Source organism: Ixodes scapularis, unplaced genomic scaffold (genome assembly GCF_016920785.2).
Source record: "Ixodes scapularis isolate PalLabHiFi unplaced genomic scaffold, ASM1692078v2 PGA_scaffold6__148_contigs__length_123643588, whole genome shotgun sequence".
Lineage (NCBI taxonomy): Eukaryota > Metazoa > Arthropoda > Arachnida > Ixodida > Ixodidae > Ixodes > Ixodes scapularis.
Genome location: NW_024609881.1, coordinates 98,994,362 through 99,013,989, shown reverse-complemented (window position 1 = coordinate 99,013,989; position 19,628 = coordinate 98,994,362). Strand labels below are relative to the sequence as shown.

The window sequence follows — 19,628 nt, the reverse complement described above, 5'->3', positions numbered from 1 at the left end:
TGGTTAAAACGCGCGCCAGTGTTTTGTGCTAACAGATGCCGTTTAGATATAAAAATGCCGCCTCGACATATTTGGCACTCTACCGCGCAGTGTTTGGGGGTTTGTAACCACTGCCAAAACTAGCGTCAACTTTGTTTACAGCCAAATATTTATCGCCTGCTGCGCCCCATCGTTTCGCATTGTAATATGCCGTCGGACACTGGCGCCGCGAAGCGGCGTGTACAAGGGTGGTCGGGTAGGTCAACATGCGCCCCAGTGATGCCACATTCAACCGCCCACCAGGCGCCTCAAAAAAGGGCGACACCGCCGCCGTCCACGGTGAGAGCGGCTTTCTGACCTCACACAATAAACATCAACCACGAAAGTGACATTGTCGTCTCCTGCGAAAGATTCGGACGTTCAAAAAGGCCAATCAGGGCTCTGGAATTGCTCAAAGGTTTTACTTCGTTTTACTTCGTTTTACCCCCCCCCCCCCCCCCCCCCCCCTACCCCGGGTCTGGATGGCCTGACGCTACGAGAAATACGGAAGGTCTCCCAGCGGTGTCAGCAATCCTTTCCACAAACTGGCTGGTGTCTGCTTCAATAACAGAAGAGCATAAAACAACTAGGACTATGTTCCTGCCGAAGTCCCGCACTTCCACAGCGGTGGAAGAATTCCGACCAATCACGATTTCTTCACTCCTCCTTTGATGGTACATTCGGGCACTGCTACAACAATTCACTCGGGATCATCAATTTCACGGCTTTCATGGGGCGCATCCTCAACCATCATTATTCTCAAAGCACTCATGAAGGAGGAAAAATTGTGAGACGATCACACGACGTGGGCGTGTGATCGTCTCTTAGGCGCCCCTTTCTCAGCCCAGCTCTTAGGCGCCCCTTTCAAGCTTGAGCAGCGTCGCCGTCGCCGTCGGCGGGACCGCGCGCTGCATTATGGGACGTTCCCCATATTACGTCAAGCGTGACGTCACGTGTGACGTCACGAGGGCCACGAGTGATATCACTCGTAACCGCGCGTTGCCTTATGTTACGTTTCCCATAAGGACGTCACTCGTGACGACACGTGTGACGTCACGAGTGACATCACGAGGGTAACTTGGCTCGCAAGCGCCGTTACGGTGACTCATGAAAGGCACGACGAAGGTCACGACCATCAGAGTGAAGATCACGTGGAGGTCACGACCTTCACGAGGCCTTCACAATTGACGTCACAAGGATCACTAGGGTCACGAGTGACGTCACGAGGGGGAAGGAGGGGTAGGAGGCGGAAGGGAGGACAAGAATGAGAGGAGGAGAGAGGAGGAGGATGGAAAAGGGGGAAAAGGAGGAGAGGGAGGGGAGGACGGAGCAGCAGGATGGGAAGGGGAAGAGGAGTAGAGGAGAAGGACGGGGTACGGATGAAGAGATGTGGCATACTCTCCTCTCCATACCATCCCCTCCTCCTCCTTAAGATCTGCGCTCTAATTCGGCATCACAGGGATTTGTAGACGTCTTTCATTGTTTTTTTGCGTACCATATTACAGTGGAATTCGTTACCAGCAAAACTAGTGTGCCGCGAGAGCGTCGATTTATTTTATAATGCATTGTGCTCCCTGCAAAAACGCGTAAGAGGCACTGCGGGTTTCTCCTGAATAAAGAACAAAGAATGTCTCTCGTCTTTTATGCGATCTATACATGCCCGGAACCCATCTCTAACTAGTGTGTTTAACGAGTAAAATAAAGCTGTGCCTCGATTTCTGTCTTTTGACGTCATAGAAGTGTCATGCTGTGGCCGCCGCGATCCTGGCGGCGTCACAGCAGCTATGGGGGTTGAGGCAGACACCTGTTCTGCTGCAGGTCGTTCTCCAGAAGATGGAATGCAGTGATGAGAGCGACACTCGCGTTTGCACGTGACTTTTGGCCGAAGTTCTACGACCAACCAGTAGGGCAGAGCTATCTTACAGCATGGCACTCCAGATTTTGTGACGTGATTTTCTGCCACTTAGGAATCACTTTCAATGCATGGATGGATGGGACGCAAAACACACCAGTCAGAGACGGGGTCCATGATCCGTACTAACACTCACAAATATAAGAGTGTAAGCCTATATTTTAATGAAATCCTGAAAAAGCCATTGTAATTTTAAAACCCTGCAATATTTCTTAATGGAATCCCTTAATTCGAGCAGTTTTTCGCCCATCTCTCCGTACAATATCCCGCTAAATTTAGATGAAAAAATGGGTGTGCCGTGACGTCTGGGTATCGCGTGGCAGCTCGAATTTACACCGTGATCTTGCGTCACGTGGCGACTTCAGTCCACGTGACCACACCGGGGGGGTCAGGTCACGTGACGTGACGTCATGGTGTCAAGTGGCGTCGTCACGTGATACTCTGACATCACTATGACATCAGTTTACTTGACGTAAATTTTCCTGCCAACTTTAGCGGCTAAATTGACAAACAATATGAGCTTCACTCCCAAAAACCAATGTTTAACGTCTTTTGAAAACATTTATACCATCACTCCTTAAACATTGAATTCCACGCATTGCAGGGCTTTGAGAATACAGATTTTTGGTAATGTGTGCTTTAATTTCCTCTCGATTTTTCTAATTATCTCAACCAAATATATTTTGGGTGAATTAATCTGAAGAGAGATGCTATTAGGGTAGATGAATTTATTTAAATATTTTATGCCTATTCTTAACGAATTCATTTGTATTGTCAAAATCTCACCTGCCTTCTCTTAAAACGGCTCTCTCACTAAACTCGCGAACTGTAGTTTTCTTTTTAAGACGTATGACGTAAAACGTCCAATAAAATCTGAATTCCTTAAACAAGCGAGTAAAGTTTGGAAAACAAGGACTGTCAGCTAAAAGAAAACTATTGCAAACACGCCTATTCTTTTCTCAAAATGAAACTCCAAGAAGGCAGAACCCCGGCAATGCGATAAACGGACAGACTCCTCAAATTATCACTCTCAGACTTGCAGCAGGTTCAGGGAAATTAAATTCAACATTGCTTCTTGACTGGCAGAAAATTCGCATTTTAAACCTACCTTTGTGATCTGGCTTATATTAGAAAGGTCAAAATACAACACGAATTAAGATATAAAGACTCTTGAAACAAAAGTTCTTCGAGTGACATGTTACATATAGGCCAACAAAGCTTAGGTAGGTTGGTGACAACTTTTGTTCGCAACATACATACCTTTCACACAAACAATGGGATGTGCTTACACTGTGTCAACGTCGCGCATAACATGCGTTTCGCCGAAATACAGCACTTCTAGCCTCCCTATATATAGCACCAGAATGTTTCTAAAGCAACCAAGTGGTTAACAGCTCACTGCAAGAACACGATATGAATTTCTTCAGTCTGAAATCATTCCTCACCCTGTGTTTCGTATTGAACGCTGTCGTCGGCAAGTATTATTATCTGGGTTATGCGGCAGTCTCATGAAAGCATCTGTTGACATATCAATTTACAGAATAGTTGTTCATTTGATCATACGACTTTATTGATCATAGTTACGTACTCGAGGGAGGTGTCTATGTTAAATGCATTAAGTTCCGATTGCAGATTTAGAGACATCTGCACACGCACACTCGTGTAGAAGCATCAGAACCACCATTTTTAATAATTCCACTTCGCTGTAGTTAGCACTTGTATATTTATATATTCTAAAATAACAGCACTATTATTCATAGGCGTAATTTTATAAAAGACACCTCTAGTTCAATTAGCAGCCACATGTGACCGATCCATTGTGTCGACACTTGAAGCAACCGCCAAGGTTCAAAAAGTTCGGTCAGTGCAACTCTATCTTCTTCAGAATAATAAACCGATACAGGTGAAGACAACCTGTAGTTCCGACCTACAATGCTATTACAGGCCTTTTCGGAAAAGTAGGGTCTCCCTTAATATAAAAGAGCCATTCGTCTAGGCAGCTGATGCGTCCGTGCTAAGCACACTATGGCCAAAGATGCGTTTTTCTTAGAGAAAGGAAGAGAGAGAGCGAGTCTAGTATAAAGGTTGATTTATTTCAACACTTCAATGTACTAAAGCCTGGCCATAGTTAATTCAGCAAAGCCGGCTCAAGCTGCCTCGTTCAATGGGTCACTCATATGGTTGAAGGCTGTACTTGCCACCTACCCCTCATCACATTTCGGTGAGTTGGCTAGAAAATAGTGGCATGGCCAAAAAACACGCATTCTAACTGTTATCGTATGCATAATCTATAGTGTGGATAGGATAACTTTAAAATTTCCGTTTGTCTATGAGTTATTGTAAGTGGCGCTTCAAGAACGGCTTCTGGTATTAATTAGGCTCAGTGACAAATACAGTTGAAATGAGCCTGACATTCGTAAAAGCTTATATATTAGCTTAAAAATATGTTCGTATTTCTCTTATAAATACCGAATTTTATTCAATGCTACATTGATAATATTAACTATACTTATTTTGTATAAACTTATCCAGGTCAATATTCTAACACTCAGGAAGAACAGGTACGTGCGCAGGTCGAAAACCTACACACACAGAAATTTCCCCGATTACGTCTTAAGTGCAAATAATTTGTAGTTCACATTATGTTAATATAATCCAAAATTTTACGCTAGTTCTGGAGCTAAAATATACGAATAATTTCCATAGAATAGTTTTATTTTGATAAGGGAAAATATACCTTATCCCACATCGGAGAAAATGGTTTTCATTGGCTTGAATTCTATGCACAGTATTCTATAAAATATTAACAACTACTAAGATATTATTATATGCTCCTTTTGTGTAGAGCTCCGGAGTTTAATTTGTTACACTGATAAGTACCGGTCAAGACCAAAACTAATTGTCATAGAAATTCCCAAATTTCCAATGTTCCAAAACAAATTTACCAAACCGTCAATTTGTGTGTGTGTGTTTTTTTTTTTTTATTTCCTGACTTGAGAAGGACAAAACAAAGTTTAGAGAGGAATGTCTGAAAATCCACAACGACTACCGGAATCGTCACCAAAGTCCACCAATGGTTCTAGATGAAAAGGTATGTTGCCCTGTCAAATTTTCTCTTTCTTAAAGACCTTTACAAGGTAATCTGAAATTAAGAGCTCCGATTGCTTCTCGATATTTCCTCAGACATAATAATGGAAGACATGAAATGCATAGCCCTCGTGTAAATTCACCATAAGCTGGTCAGCTCACAGCGCTTATTTTATAAAGCTTGCAACCACGGAAGAGGCGGCACGGAAACGTCGATGGCGTCACTATTCTACCGGTTCACGCAAGCATCGAGCTGCTGTCGCTGTGACGCACGTTACGCGAGAGCTTTAATGCACTCGATTTTTGTATTCTAATTTCAAAGTTAGATATCAATTCCTTAATGTTGCAGATCGCACATGCATAAAGTTTTGACATATAGTTCTCGGAGAATATGACCAAGCTAAAACTGCGGATTGCCTCGTGTTCTTTGCAGCCGTGGGACTCTGAAATAATTTTGACAAATAGCTAGGATATTGTGTTGGTACGTGAAGCGTTCTTGCATTAAACACGTTTAGCGATTCTTCGAGTTTTCAGACGCCAGACGCCTACGTTCTCGGCGCTCTTCATCATAAAGTTTAACGCGTACCATGTGTACACTTCATAGTGGTTCCTAGAATGAAGCCATACACCATAATCGGGCTGATAAACGTGGCGATCTTCCAGAGCCTCTTATATTCGCAATCTCCTCTCCTTCAGTGCTCACGGGTTGTCAAGCTCCTCCTAGTCTACCTCACTCCTTCTCGCCTATCCCTCTGGCCATATGACCGCCCCGTGAACCAATCAATGTCGAAGACTCAACCAATCATTGTAAAACCTCGCGTTTTCGCTTTTATCCAGCCTTCATAAAATGCAGAACACCTAGCCAAAGAGCGTTTCACGTTAATATTTACAAGACTATGAGGTCATTGAAACAGCCGTTTAGGTGTTCGGGCGAAAAAATCAGAGAGCATTTACGCTACCCGTTGAGTGTTTCATAGCGACAGCAGCTCGGTACTCACGCAATTCTCTGTCATCGTAACGTCCCTTCCGTTTCTTTACCACCTCCTGAGAACGATTTTGAGTGCTTTCACGCCATTTGGGCTTCCTCACTCGATTCCGCTCCCGTAACTCATCCTCACTGTATCTGAGATGATCCACGTCAGCGCTTACAGAATACAGCGGATTGCGCAAGCTCACGAAGGGCAGGGTAACCAAACTCTTTGAACACATCAACGAGGTTTGGCGAAAGGAAACCATCTCACCTAAATGGAGGGAAGCCATCATCATCGCCATTGCTAAATCCGGCAAGCCGCCCACGGCAGTCACTAATCTCCGTCCTAACTCCATACCGTCCTGCCTAGAAAATGTTATAAAAAATGGTCCTACATTGCCTCGTTTGGCACCCCCGAAATCACGTCCTACTTTCCCCCACGATCGACATTAAAAAGGCTTTCGACAACGTGGATCAGGCTGCAATACTATGTCAACGAGGCTGAAACCCGACAGGGAATGGGTCTATTTGGATCCATCAAAAATGAAAGGCGTTTACAACTCCTTGATAACGCCGAATTGGAGCGCAGATCCTGAGGAGGAGGGGGGAACGGTACTGAGGGTCCCGTGTTCTCGGGGGGGGGGGGGGGGGGGGGGTCACGTGACCTGGGGAAGGGGTCGCGTGACCTCGGGGGGGTCCAATGACTCCCAGAGAAATTTTTCTGCTAGATTTAGCGGGGTCAATTTTCCGCTAGATTTAGCGGGGAAATTTTTCCGTTAGATTTAGCGGGCAACTTTTTCCGCTACATTTAGCGGGGAAGTTTTTTCGCTACATTTAGCGGGGGAATTTACCCATAATGCACCGCGTGGTTACGCCGACGACGACGCCGACGGCGACGACCTCGACGCTCAAGCCGGAAACAGGCGCCTAAGAGCTGCGCTCTAAAACTTTCTCGCAAACCGCACCCTGCGCATTCAGTGTCCAAATGAAAATCCGTCCGACCCATATCCACTTACAAAGGGCACCCCCCAGGTTCCATACTCTCCCCAATCCAGTTTCACCATGAAATAGAAAACCTCCCTTCAAAATTGGCAGCCATGCCTGGCCTCCACCGCACCCTCCAGGTGGATGACGTGACTCTCTGCTATATGACCACAAGCTCAGGAAAACAAGAATTTATTCTCTAAAGTGGCATGGACGTCATAAATTCCCATGCAGAAAGCATGAGTCTGACCTGTTTTCCAAAGAAATTCGAGCTTATCCTTGTCACGAACAACAACACCAAACGAGTTGACGTCTACAGAAACCTCATCAAGCTTCACTTAGGGCAAGACAGTTCCTCAGCAAACCCATATCAAGACCATCGGCTTTATCTTTCAGCAGGACGGTCGCATCACAATATGGGTTACCACCGTCTTCAGCCAAATTGAACAGACCCCCCATATGATAAGACGCATCACGCGACAACGCCAGGAAGTACGTGAACATGAGCTCTGAACAGTCATCGAAGGCATGGTACACTCGTTTTATCCATGCGTACAATTATCAACGCAAAACCGCAACACAACGCAACAAGCTTCAGGCAGCCTTGTGAAAGTGCACCAGTACTGCACTCGGAGTCGCCCAACTAGAGAGCAAATATCCTGCTCGGACGCACCGACGTCTTCAGTAACCTTGAAGAACGAACAGAAGTTCACCACCAAGCTTAACTCCACAGACGCACCACCTCCAAACAAGGCCCATCCTCGAACCCCTCGGTCTCCCCACGTGTCACCTCCCTTTAATCATTTCCGTCTCGATCACCGCCATGGACAAAATCTCCAGAATCAACCCCCGCCCCATTCACAAACACATGGACACTGAGAGCGACGAAAAACGCCGACAGGGCAGTGTGTCATACCTAACCGTAACCCCCCCCCCCCCCACACACACACACAAAAGAGACTTATTGCACAAACGACAAAGTCCACCCCACCCCCTCCCCCGCGTCGTTACCGCCGTTGTAGTTCTCCACTTGACTTTCACACGTTTCCAGTCGGACGTCTCATCATTAATCGCAGCGGAGGTTTAGGCTATGACAGAAGCCATCACTCTCTACGAGCACACAACCTCTGCTATCGCCTTGAGCACCAAGACCCAAAAAGCCCTCGGGGAATTCAAGTCGCAAGCGTTGACGGCCCATATCCATATCCATATCCCACGCACTGGGCCGCGACAGGGAACCGCCAGGTCCCCCAACACCCTGGTCTGAACAATACGACCGCAGTGAACACAGAGCACAACAGCACAGAAAACGCAGGTGTCACCGCCATGAACAACGTTCTTAAATTGTGCACTCTCCCTTCTCCCTCCAAGCTCCTCCATGGGGCCGACACGACTTACGTACGACAAGCCCAGGCCAACTCCCTAACCCGCGACCTCATTTACCACAACGTTCAAGGGCGCCTCAAACAACCCAAGCGCCAAGACTGTGGAGGCCACCCCTCCAACACCAACAACTGAGAATGCACCGGGGCCACCTCCTCTCCTACCAACCTCCCACTCAATTTCTTCCCTAAAGCCATCCCCTACTTCTGGGCGGGCTGGGCCGCTCCACTTCACGACCTCCAAGAGGCCCTCTGACCTCTACTAACTCAGCACAAACAAGATACCTACTCCCACGACCCCCGGCTGATGACCAAGACCCGTACAAGCCAAAGAGGAAACTTCAGAAACCGTAAAGTCACACACCTCCGCCACATGGCGTGCGGCGGTCCGCCGTCGACCGTGTCTTTCGTCTTAGGTAATGCTTGCCTCCGCCAAGGTCCGCTTTTTTCCTTCACACGGTAGCCTGAAGCATGTTCATCACGTGGGTGCGGACAGCATCTCACACGCTCTGTCGGCTGTCACCCAAGGCCACCGCTGCTGTTTTAGGCTGAGCCAAGCTAGGCCTCTCGAAACGGGAAAGGGAAGGACACGAATACAAGGCGGCGAGAGTCTTCGCGCGAGCGGAACTCGTACGCCAAGACCACTTAGCCCTTCCCCCCGTGGTGACAGCGGCCTTGAAAACGGTAGAACAGATGGTCGACGCACACCTCTGGCAGGTCGCAGCGGCGTCAAATCTCACGTGCACTGACGTCACAAAAAAGCAGACGAGGCAAGGAGAAAAGCCGCGATTTTTGTGAGGTTCATGTCTACACAGAAGACGGAATGCGGGGCCATAACTTTCACTCAATATGGCGGAGAAGTGACGGTTCACGCGTTCTGAAGTACCCTGTTCGGACACCCCTTTACAGGGAGGACGAACGCGGCTCGGAATTGAGTTGTTAAAAATAAAGTTGATTTTTTCCCTCTCTCTCTTTCTCTCTCTCTCTATCTCTCTTCTCGGTGCGTCGTAACTGATAGTAGCGCCATTCGAATTAGTACTTCCCGGAAGTTTCTTACACTGTGAAAGTTCGCCTGGTTGGATGGTCGTGCGCATGCGCCGGCACAACGGGGTGTTGACTCAATACCATACAGAGGACAAGGCCTGTGCATCGTTAGCGGATAAGGGAACCGCCCCACGCGGCAAACACTCTGAAGCTCGACGAGCCACGCTGTAACGGAAAACGCGTCAGTCTTGGGTAGCGCTCGTTGGGAGTGGCACCACAATACACTGACCGCGAATCTGACGCTGGCTGTACTGTACTTCGTGAATCCAATAGTAATAATATTTAAGAAGGGGGGGGGGGGGAGGGGAGGAGGGATTATGCTTTGCCTCCTAGGAGGTATAGCTAGAGTGAACACCTTCTCGTTGGCGGACATAACCGCCACTGAGAAGAATGTGGATGCCACGTGGTGCACGAAATGTGCGGGTGCCGGGTTTGTTTACATCACGCTAGACGTTTGATTGTGAGCGAATGGTTCACTTGGGAGTGTATGTATATTCGTCTTTTCTGAATGAAAAATTCATTTGACAGTAGCTGATCATATCATCGAATGGCTCCTGGTGTCCTGTTTTTTGGCGCATGTCAAACCTAAGTTTATCTCACGAGAGGAAACCAGGACAACAATGGTACCGTTGACTGTTCTCTAACGAACTAAGACGATGAATTTTTCTGAAATTGTCAAAGCAAGGTGGAAAAAGATATGTAAATTTCAAACATTAAGCCAGCTAAAAAATAGCATCTTTACCGCGCTTTGCCTTTAACAAAACAATAAGAACACTCAAGCTAGTAGAATTGAAGCCTGATATCTGCCAAAAGCAATAATTGCAATCGTCCTCGACAAACGCAAAAAAACGTGTAAAAAAAGAAAATTAGACAGTATGAAAAGTTACCATCGCGACAGCGAGGTTGAACGAAGACCGATTTAGCTCTGAGAAGTGGCTCCCTTTGGGTTGCGCCTGCCTTCCGCTAGATGGCGACACCGAATCTTCTCGTCGCGAACAGACAAAAGCGACTGCTCTCGCAGTGTTCTTCCTATTGTGACGTAGATTTTACGTTCGCTAACCGAAGCTGCACCAACGTTTGTAGCATTTTTTTCTGTCCTGTGTCGTTTTTTTTTTTTTTGTTTTCTTTCTTACTCTTTATGTCTGACTATTCGCGCTCGCTACCAGAGCCCGAGCAGCAGTGATACACCAAGAAACTGTGCCGTTGCTGGGTCGCCTTCGAGGACGTCTACGCTATGAGGACGGAACACTGGCGCTCACCACGCCAAATCGGCCAAGTTGCTGCCGCCAACCTCGGTGGCGCACGTTGTAGTTTGCCTGGTCTTTTTGCCGAGCTTTTTTACGGCCGACGCGGTACAAGCATGCACGTCTCTTGAGGCATACAACTACTTTGAGTATGGTAAGACTGAATTGAGCGTTATGTGTAGGAATATATCGGGAGTCGTTCGCGTCGGAAACTTAACTGCACTTTTTTACCCCACAAGCTTGGTATGAGACAGCAAGGTGGACGCCTTAAGGCGCCGCGTTGTGCGTCGTCCTAGATAAGATGATGCCGTCGCAGCGGGCAGCTGCTACAACTTACGATGCCTGAGCGTAACGAGCAACCGACGAACTTTTGTTCGGCAATTTGTGTGCAAACACCGCAGGAGCGAAGTCCGGGTGGTCTGTATCAGATGACGTCCCTACGCAGAGAAGTGCCTCAGCGCTGGCAACAACGATTGCAGTCGAAGCTACGCACTTACCTTCAATGAAGGCTTACCACACGAGTGGACATACGTGCCAGGCAAACTTTTTTTTTTCTATCCACGCAGGCTATTCATTATTGCGTCTGTCGGCGTGCACCTGGAACCTGTGGAAACTTACCCCACTACTTTTGCAGTATCTTTCGGCACAACCAAAAGCCGCGGAGCTTTGCATCAGGTCGAAATGCTGCGTCGCACGTGCAAAGTGCCCGCTGTTGTAGCTGCACCTCGCCCGCCTGGCCGATCAGGAGCAATCGCAGCGTGTATAAACTTATGCATTGCTTATTACCCGGGCGAAAAAGGCTGAGTCACTGACCTATGGACGCATGCTCAGCGTCTGATACCCCGTACAACACAGCTGCAGCGCATGTTCAGAAGGCGTTCCACAGCCCAGCAGATTAAGATCGCAGCGCAGAAGGCGATTTTTGCTAAAGTCTAAAGACCATTACTCGCCTCCAGCGTCTCCGAGCTGCGGTGGCACTGTAGTCGGCAAAGCACACGCCCGGACGCTTGTGAATGAGTGGATTTTGTTTCTGTGCACAAGCAACCCTCAGACCTGTTGGCAAAGGCGGGTTTGTAAGTCAACAGCGTGTTAACCTGTAGCCACTGTCATGGTTAGGTTGGTGGGGCGTCTCCCTCGAACGCCCAGCCTTCAGCGCACGCTCATTGGACTTCGCTGTGCTTGCGCTTCGAGTGGACGCCCGAGGTTCACAGGACAGAGACGCGTCATCGAAAGTAGACAGAAAGTTAATGTATACCCCCTTTAATTCACTACCAATGTGTTCCTTCGACAATAAAAGAAATTTAGTTTTTTTGTAGCTCACTTGGTGGGGCGGTTGACTGTAGCAGAAACGATTGCTGTCATCCATAGTTCGCTGCTTTGAATCCGACTCGACAGACGAAATTTTCGTTTTCTTATAAGTTCAACGGCGGGTGCGCACCTTGGAGCCTCAGGTGCTGTGGCTGGGAGCGATGAAATGATTGATGACGCTCTCGGGGTGGTTTTCGCGAAGGACATGAATCCAGTCTATCCGGAAGGTTCCCACTAACAACTGTTACTATGAAATAGGAAACGAACAACTGTACCTACTGTACTTTTTTTTTAATCAGCATTTGTTGACAACAGGCACTTTTCTGGTATTTCCGCCCACATCACAAAACCACGTTCATTTCAAACATCTGTGGAGAAGGGGCAAGTTTTTCTATTTTTTTGTGACCGGTATTTTTGTTGTTGATAAAACCTGTTCACAAAAACAACGCAGCTATCTTAGTGTTATACACACCGCTGTGAATTGGCGCTATTTCAGCATCTTGTTGCATGTCACTCGGCTTTTTCCAGTTTGTGCTTATAATGCGCCACACAACAGGCGCTAAACTAGTGCTAATCTCGCCCATAATTCACGCTATCTCAGCGCTGCCCTTCCTTTGTGAACGGGCCTCTATGGTAACAATATTAAATCTTGCGATCAGCGCCAGTATTTTGGCAAAATACCAAACTAAGGCTACCACGTCGAGCGATTTTTTTCTGTCGTTGCTTTCTTTGCTTTTTGTTTTAAAGCATCAAAATTGAATAGGTAAGAAAACTTGCGTACGTGTTTCTTTCTTTCTTGTCGATATATTTTCTATTTTCTTGCTCCCTCATTGACACATGAAAATCTCATTGGTGGAACTTAGTCTAGTGAAAATAGTTCATCTCTAGATATTATTTTATATTTATAGTTGGTTGTATGGTTTCATTTTAAGTCAAATATATATCGCTATACTGTATCGCATCCAGCCCATATTTCGGCAATATTAAGCAACTTAGTGCACTAAATCCTCCGCTTATATCACATGGAATGCTTGGGGATATCATTGCTTAAGATATTTTTTGTTCATAATGATCTATGATTTTGTTTCCCTCACAGATAAACTTGTGGGCTCAAGACTGGGCAGAAGATAACGCTGCTCGAGACATTATGGAACACCGATCGAACAATCCTTATGGCGAAAATCTTTACATGTTTGGGCCATCGCCAGCTCCCCAAGGACCAAACCGTTAGTGAGCATTATATCTTAAATTAAACTTTTAGCACGCTTAAGCACAACACAAAATGTAGAAATAGCACCCGACTATTGCAGCAACTCAAATTTTTAACCAGGATGTCGAAGTTCAACGTTAACGACCCTGGACTTATTCCGTCGTCAGAATTCATAATATTTACACCTACGTTATGTTACGTTTATAGAATGGTACTCAAGAAAACCTATGCAAAATTTTACTCCAGAGGCTTTTGAGAAGGGTTAATTTTACTTAGGAATCCATGTGGGCGTTCACGGGTGTTCTGTGTTATATGATTAGGACAAGGACGGAACGCTTGTAACGTAAAACAAATCAGGTGTTTGCAAAACAGAGACGGCTGGAAACAATTATATAAGAACGGAAAAAGTGCATGCAAATAATTAAAGTAAAACGGAAGAGGGAGAGAAAGAGCAGGAGACGAAGAGCGCGAGAACACATCAGAGCTCAGATCTTTGGTTGGAATTATTAGGGGGTAGACGGCAAGCTAGCTCATTTGTTTCCAGTCACTCGTCGAACGACTCGAACACGCTCGAAACCGTTCGACGAGTGACTAGAGACAATGATATTTAGCTTTTCATGTGCCCCCTAATCAATCCAGTTAGAGCTCTGCGTTCTGCCGTCCAAGTGCACTTCTATTTCCGCCTCTCCCTCAATTTCTACTGATAAATGAGAAACGGAGGAGCAAACGGTGTAAGCAACAGATCATGGAGAAGGCGCGAAGCTCAGGGAATCTGCAGAATGCAAAGAGAAATGCCTAAGTAATAGGAAACATTACTTCCGTGATGTTTCTCGGCTATCCTGCAGTATCACGGCGATTTATCTCATTAAGAACAAAAATCGTACTACGAGATGCAAGTTCATAAATGCGTTACATGGTTTATTGACTTATAACGCGTGTATATTTGGCAGTTGACTTCCCACCAGCTTAGTTAAGAGGTTTGTTTTTTCTTATAGGGAATGAGCGAACAGCGTTTTGAAATTTCATTTTTCTCGTAAGACAAATTCTAGTCCGCAAACAGATACTGAACAAAGGAAAAGAAACACAAAACAATACCACATAATCTACCCTAGTTCTGACATTACTCAGTTTTTGAATAGCTTAAAGACAAAGACATGTCAATTGAAGGTCATCAAACACAATTATACGAGACTTCCATATAGGTGACATGCGAGAGCAGATGTGTTAGCTTTGCTCTGTATAGTTGATGTTAACCAACTCAGTGTAACTATCGGGTATTTGAAATAACGGCCACGCTCTTCAAATCGACCGCAAAATTCGGTTCTTTAACCTAGTGCGCTAAAATTTTGTGCCGCCTCACCCAAACGAGGTGCATTTTTTCTATAAATTTGCAGAAAACGAACTTACCAGACGAAAATGTAGACAAAAAAAAACTTAAATTCAATGGAAACATAGCGAAGCTACCGGTCTTTAATCAATAGTGCGCCCTGGGAGTTCGGGGATCTCAGACTGCTCCGGTACTTTCGGCGGCGGCGACGTAGCGCGACGGCTCACAGGTCTACCACGTGACTAATGGCGCCTTGCGCAGGCGCGAACTAAATTCGTTCCGCGCCAAATATATAGATCTCATTTTTTTATGCGAAAGCGTTAACTGTCTCATGGAGCGAGCGGACGTCATCAGTCTGAAGCGCGAAAACGGCAGATAGTTTCCATCGGTTCCATTGGCTGGCGCGCGTCGACGGGGCTCCCATTGGCCGCTGCGCTCGTCAAGTTCCACGACCGCTCACCCCATGGCGTTGCGTATCCATCAATCAGCTCGCCGTTGCTCCCCTAGGTACGGTGACCTTGGACGCTTCATGCCCAGGGGAGCACACGCGCTGACCGGCGACGAAAAGTACGCAGCAGACGAAAAAGGGAGCGGACGAGCGGCTTGCGTGCTTTCGCATTCATGACTTATAAGAAATGCTTAGGTGTACCTCGATCTTTTTTTTCCCCCGTTCTAAAACTGTTTTGAAAAAAAAATTTCGGGCTGTTTTTAAAAAAATTGTGAATATGTCTTTTATATATAGTTTAAGAAAAACAAAAAACTTGCCGTTTAATCGTCCAAACTATTACATATAAAAAATCATATAAAATTTAAAATATAAACATTTACGAGATATGCCTCTACAATTGAAATACAAATTCTAGTTAGATTTTATTACCTCTCTTAAAGATAGATGGAAATGCAAACATTAATAGGAAAACAAAACTAACGTTATCAGAACTAAACATTATTTGTGGGATTCCATACGCAGAATATATCAAGTAAAATTACTAAAGTTGTTGCATTCTAGATGACATGCGTAAATGGTGCTTTAGTAATTATTCTTAATTCACCTCCGATTTCTCTTCAAATGTTTTAATAAATTTAGTTTCAAATCGCAATTACCTGTACAATTAATAACTATGGGATGTAGACGGTACAATGCATTTAAGCGCTAATGCAATAATCTTCCAAGTTTACTTCCGTGAGGAATAAAATCCCCACGTAGTACGCCATAATTCAAAGCTTTTTGATCAGCAACAAACATATCTTGAAAAGGACGTGCCACTAAAAATACAACTCATGTGAAATGCATTTTCTACAGCTGGCTTTGCCCACGTTCAAGACCTACAAATTTTACCTTTATTTTTTTTTTTAGCACAAGATGTGGTCTCTGCCTGGTACGACGAGATCGAGTACTACGACTTCAATTACGGGGGGTTCAGTGGCGCAACTGGCCATTTCACTCAAGTAGTGTGGAAAAACTCCACAAAGCTGGGCTGCGGCTGGGCACGTTCGTATAGCGACAACATCTACGTCGTGTGCAACTACGACCCACCAGGAAATTATATGGGCAAATTCCAGGAAAACGTTCTCTACCCAATAAACTAAATTGACAATAAAGATATTACTGGTGTGCTTTCACCATAAAAATTTCAATGTGATCGAATGAAATTTTATTTTACGTATAACGCTAGAAATAAGCAAAACAAACTTTTCATTTTTTTAGAGACAACGCTACATTAAATACAGCCCGATTCAGAAGAAGTTGCCCCCGGAAACATTTTATTGCCTTCCGTGCAAAGATGAAGCCCCAATATATTACTAACGAGATATTCACCTGCACAATGTTTTTATAAATAACAGTTTATAACGCTTTTGGTTTTTTTTTTCTAAGCTTCCATCAGTTTTTTGTTCGTTTTTATTATATTGTATTTTGCAAGCCAAAACAATATCATTACAACAGGTACTTCACGCGGAAGTAACTATAGAAAATAGCCTAATGCATAACTGAAATTCACATACACACTTGTCACAGTACATCGAATGGAGAATCCTTGCCTCTCGTCGCTCAATCACTATTCAGTCTGTTGTGCTCCATTGTTGCAAATGTGCATGAGCTTCTCGAAAGACTCTCGAATGATTTGAGGGTCCAGCAGCGGAATGTGGGAATCCCAGCTAAGGACCCAGGACTCTGTCCATGATAATCCTTGCTCGAGGGACGCAGAGCCGGCCGACCGAACACGATGGAAGTACTTTTTGAACGCGATCCAATCCAAGACATCTACGAACACCCTTTTTCTAATCTTCAATTTTCATCCCACGATAATTTTGTTTGCAAACGTCCACTTTTTTCTTTTTTCGCGCGTTTTGGGCGCGTTTTTTCCAACGACTTTTTCATTTCGCTTCCTATCAGTTCACATCATCAAAATTGAAACCGTAATTGGTGACGTCACAACATAGCGCTGTAGTCGAAACAAATTTTCGAGGCCATTGCAATGAACAAACACATCGGGGCTCCACGTGAGATTAAAATCTGTATCATAAAATAGTTCATTATTGTAGACCAATTCTCTTTGCAATATCTAATCAAGAAGATGTTTTGTATCGTCTCACTGCCATCAACCGATGATAAAAGCCCGTAATGAAGTCACACAACGAATTTCGCCTTGCTAGCAGACGGCACGATGGCTTTGCGGGTTCAGTGGCTCTGTCTCAGGGAGTGCAGGACTTCTTCAAAGGAGCCGCCAAACTTTCTCCCGAATTTCTGAGCTGTATGTCTATTTGGAATCCTTGTCCATTATTACATAATTCGCGTCCATAGTTTTGCTCGTTCGAATTCATTTTCTAGCGTAAACTATATAATTTCAGTTTATCGGTGAGCTTCCCTCTCAGTTCTATAAACACGTAACGATAAGTAATTAGTAGAGGATTTCCATTTTCCGCGCTATATACCGACATAAAACGGAATCATTAGGCGCAGCCACAGATATCGCTCAAACAGCAGCGCCATAATTATGTCACGCACGTAAGTCAATGGGGACGTGTTCCAAATCTTACCCAAATGGATCCGGTTGATCCGGCGGGTCGTGTCACGCGACAACACAAACTCAAAAACGCTGGTCCCGAGTCGGTTTTAGAACGCCAAGGTAAAAAAAAAAAGAGTTACCTGGAGTAAGATCGAATAAAATTTGTAACACGGCCCAGATGACATCTGACGCGTTATATTTTGTCCCGATAACTGTAGGACGGCCGACCTCCCCGAGCTCCAGCGTCGCCTCGTACAGCACACTCGGCTTCTGGGGTTACGTCAAACGACAGACCGTTCGTCGTCCGGAAGGAGAGTAGCGGCGACGACATCGACGACGAAGCGGCGGCTTGTACGGACTCTCGACTTCGTTGCACAAACCATCGATGAAAAAAGAGGAAGCCAGTTGGGCGTAAGGCGTGTTTTTCCACTCCTCCGATATGCAGCCGGACCAGGGCGCTTAGGCTGCTCGGTTAAAAGTAGTGATAGACCGAATCTTCCGAACCTCAGATACAGCAAAGTTCAGCACATGACGAACCTTTGAAGGAAAGTTCGGCAAAGATTCGGCGGAAATTCGTCAAACGCATCTGAGCGTTCTTGAACACGACGGGGCCGCAGGGCCATAGATTGCAAAAAGACGCCGTTCAGTCGTACGGTTACCATCGTACAATGCAGTACTGAGAGTGGTTACGTCGAGGTGCGGAGTGTATGGTAATTGTGTGTTTGTCAGCCTTTGTGACACTGGTTTTCTTCAATATATTCTGCCTCAAAAACAGAAGATGGGCCAGGAATTGACGTACGCTACTGTGCAAATGACAAACTGTGAGGTACATTCCGGATGACGTGATTTTCATTAGATATTTCCAGTGATGCACGAGGTAGTTGCAACATTGACTTACGAATGCTTTAAAGCACTTCTAGTCAATATAGCGACCCTGCTCTCGGCTCACATGTAGTTTGTGCCAAAAAATATGATTGTTTTTTTTTAAATAGCGTTATTCCACGGATTTTATCTGTCCGCATAACACTAAACACAGAACTATCAGGCTCGACGTTGCACATCCAACATTTCTAACTCCTAAACGCCCGCCTGTGTCCTAATATGAGAAACCGGAATTTTAAAAGTTAAAAACAAGACTTTGCAAATATCAGACGCACACTTTTATGCAATGCTTCCGTAACTAAATTCGAAAAAAAAACATGCACATTTACAATAACGTAGTTTTCTTTTCTGGTGAAAGCTGTGCAGCCGTTGCATTCATTAGGCAGTTTTAGAATGGCGGACGCTAAAGCTTTGCGCACGCAAAGAATAGCGTCGTCCCCCCTGCGCATGCGCCGAACGCTAACCACATTTTGAGATTTGCGTGCGCTCTATTAGCATACGCCATTTTTCGGAAATTGCGTGCCTACGCAAAGAGTTTTTGCGCTTCTCTAAGGAGAAGGTGTGATGAGAAATTGGCTAAAACCGAGACGAGCACAGTTAAAAAAAAAAAGGTGGCTCCCAGGACCATGGCTCCGGCCGCTTTGGTGGCGGGGTGATGACGACGTAGGCGGCATCGTCGCGACTGCGATTTTCAATACGGATCGACATTGCACTCGGTTTGGGAAACCCGATAAAATGGGCAACGATCACGGACAAGTTCATGCTAACGACGCCCGAACATTTCTCGGCACGAGACACCTCTTGCCCAGGCAACGCAAGCGGACGCAACCGGTCGACCGGTCGACCGCTCGCGTCGCATTCTCAAGTATAAACAAATCTGAAATGTTATCTGGACCAAAATCTTGATTTTGTTTTCTCAAGTTACAGCACTCCCTGTGTGAAATAAAAATTTTGACTATCTTAGTGGCGTTGCGAGCGCGAGGCGCTTATACTTTTGCGTCGCGGCGGAGACAAGCTATTCTAAAACGGCGACTCGCAGAGAAGATAAGAACACAGTGTTACCGCCTTTATTTCTACAATGCCCATAAATGCAGGCTTGCGCTGATGAGGATCAAAACCGAACCTCGCGTATCATGACAGTGGCCGCTACCCCGCAACCCCCCAACCAAACAAAATGACACAGATAAGATTATGTTGTAGATTATCACCTTATTTAGTAACAACTGTGTCAATATGCATTTAAAAGAAAAAA

General features: G+C 45.6%; 1 protein-coding gene across 1 annotated transcript; it reads left to right on the top strand.

Moving 5' to 3' along the window:
• Positions 1-3,343: 3,343 nt before the first annotated feature.
• LOC120849142 (Golgi-associated plant pathogenesis-related protein 1-like) lies at positions 3,344-16,076 on the top strand. Its single transcript, XM_040221287.1, has 5 exons — positions 3,344-3,404; positions 4,463-4,491; positions 4,932-5,021; positions 13,046-13,175; positions 15,844-16,076. Exons 1-5 carry the CDS (start codon positions 3,344-3,346, stop codon positions 16,074-16,076), a joined length of 543 nt encoding a protein of 180 aa, XP_040077221.1.
• Positions 16,077-19,628: the final 3,552 nt, after the last annotated feature.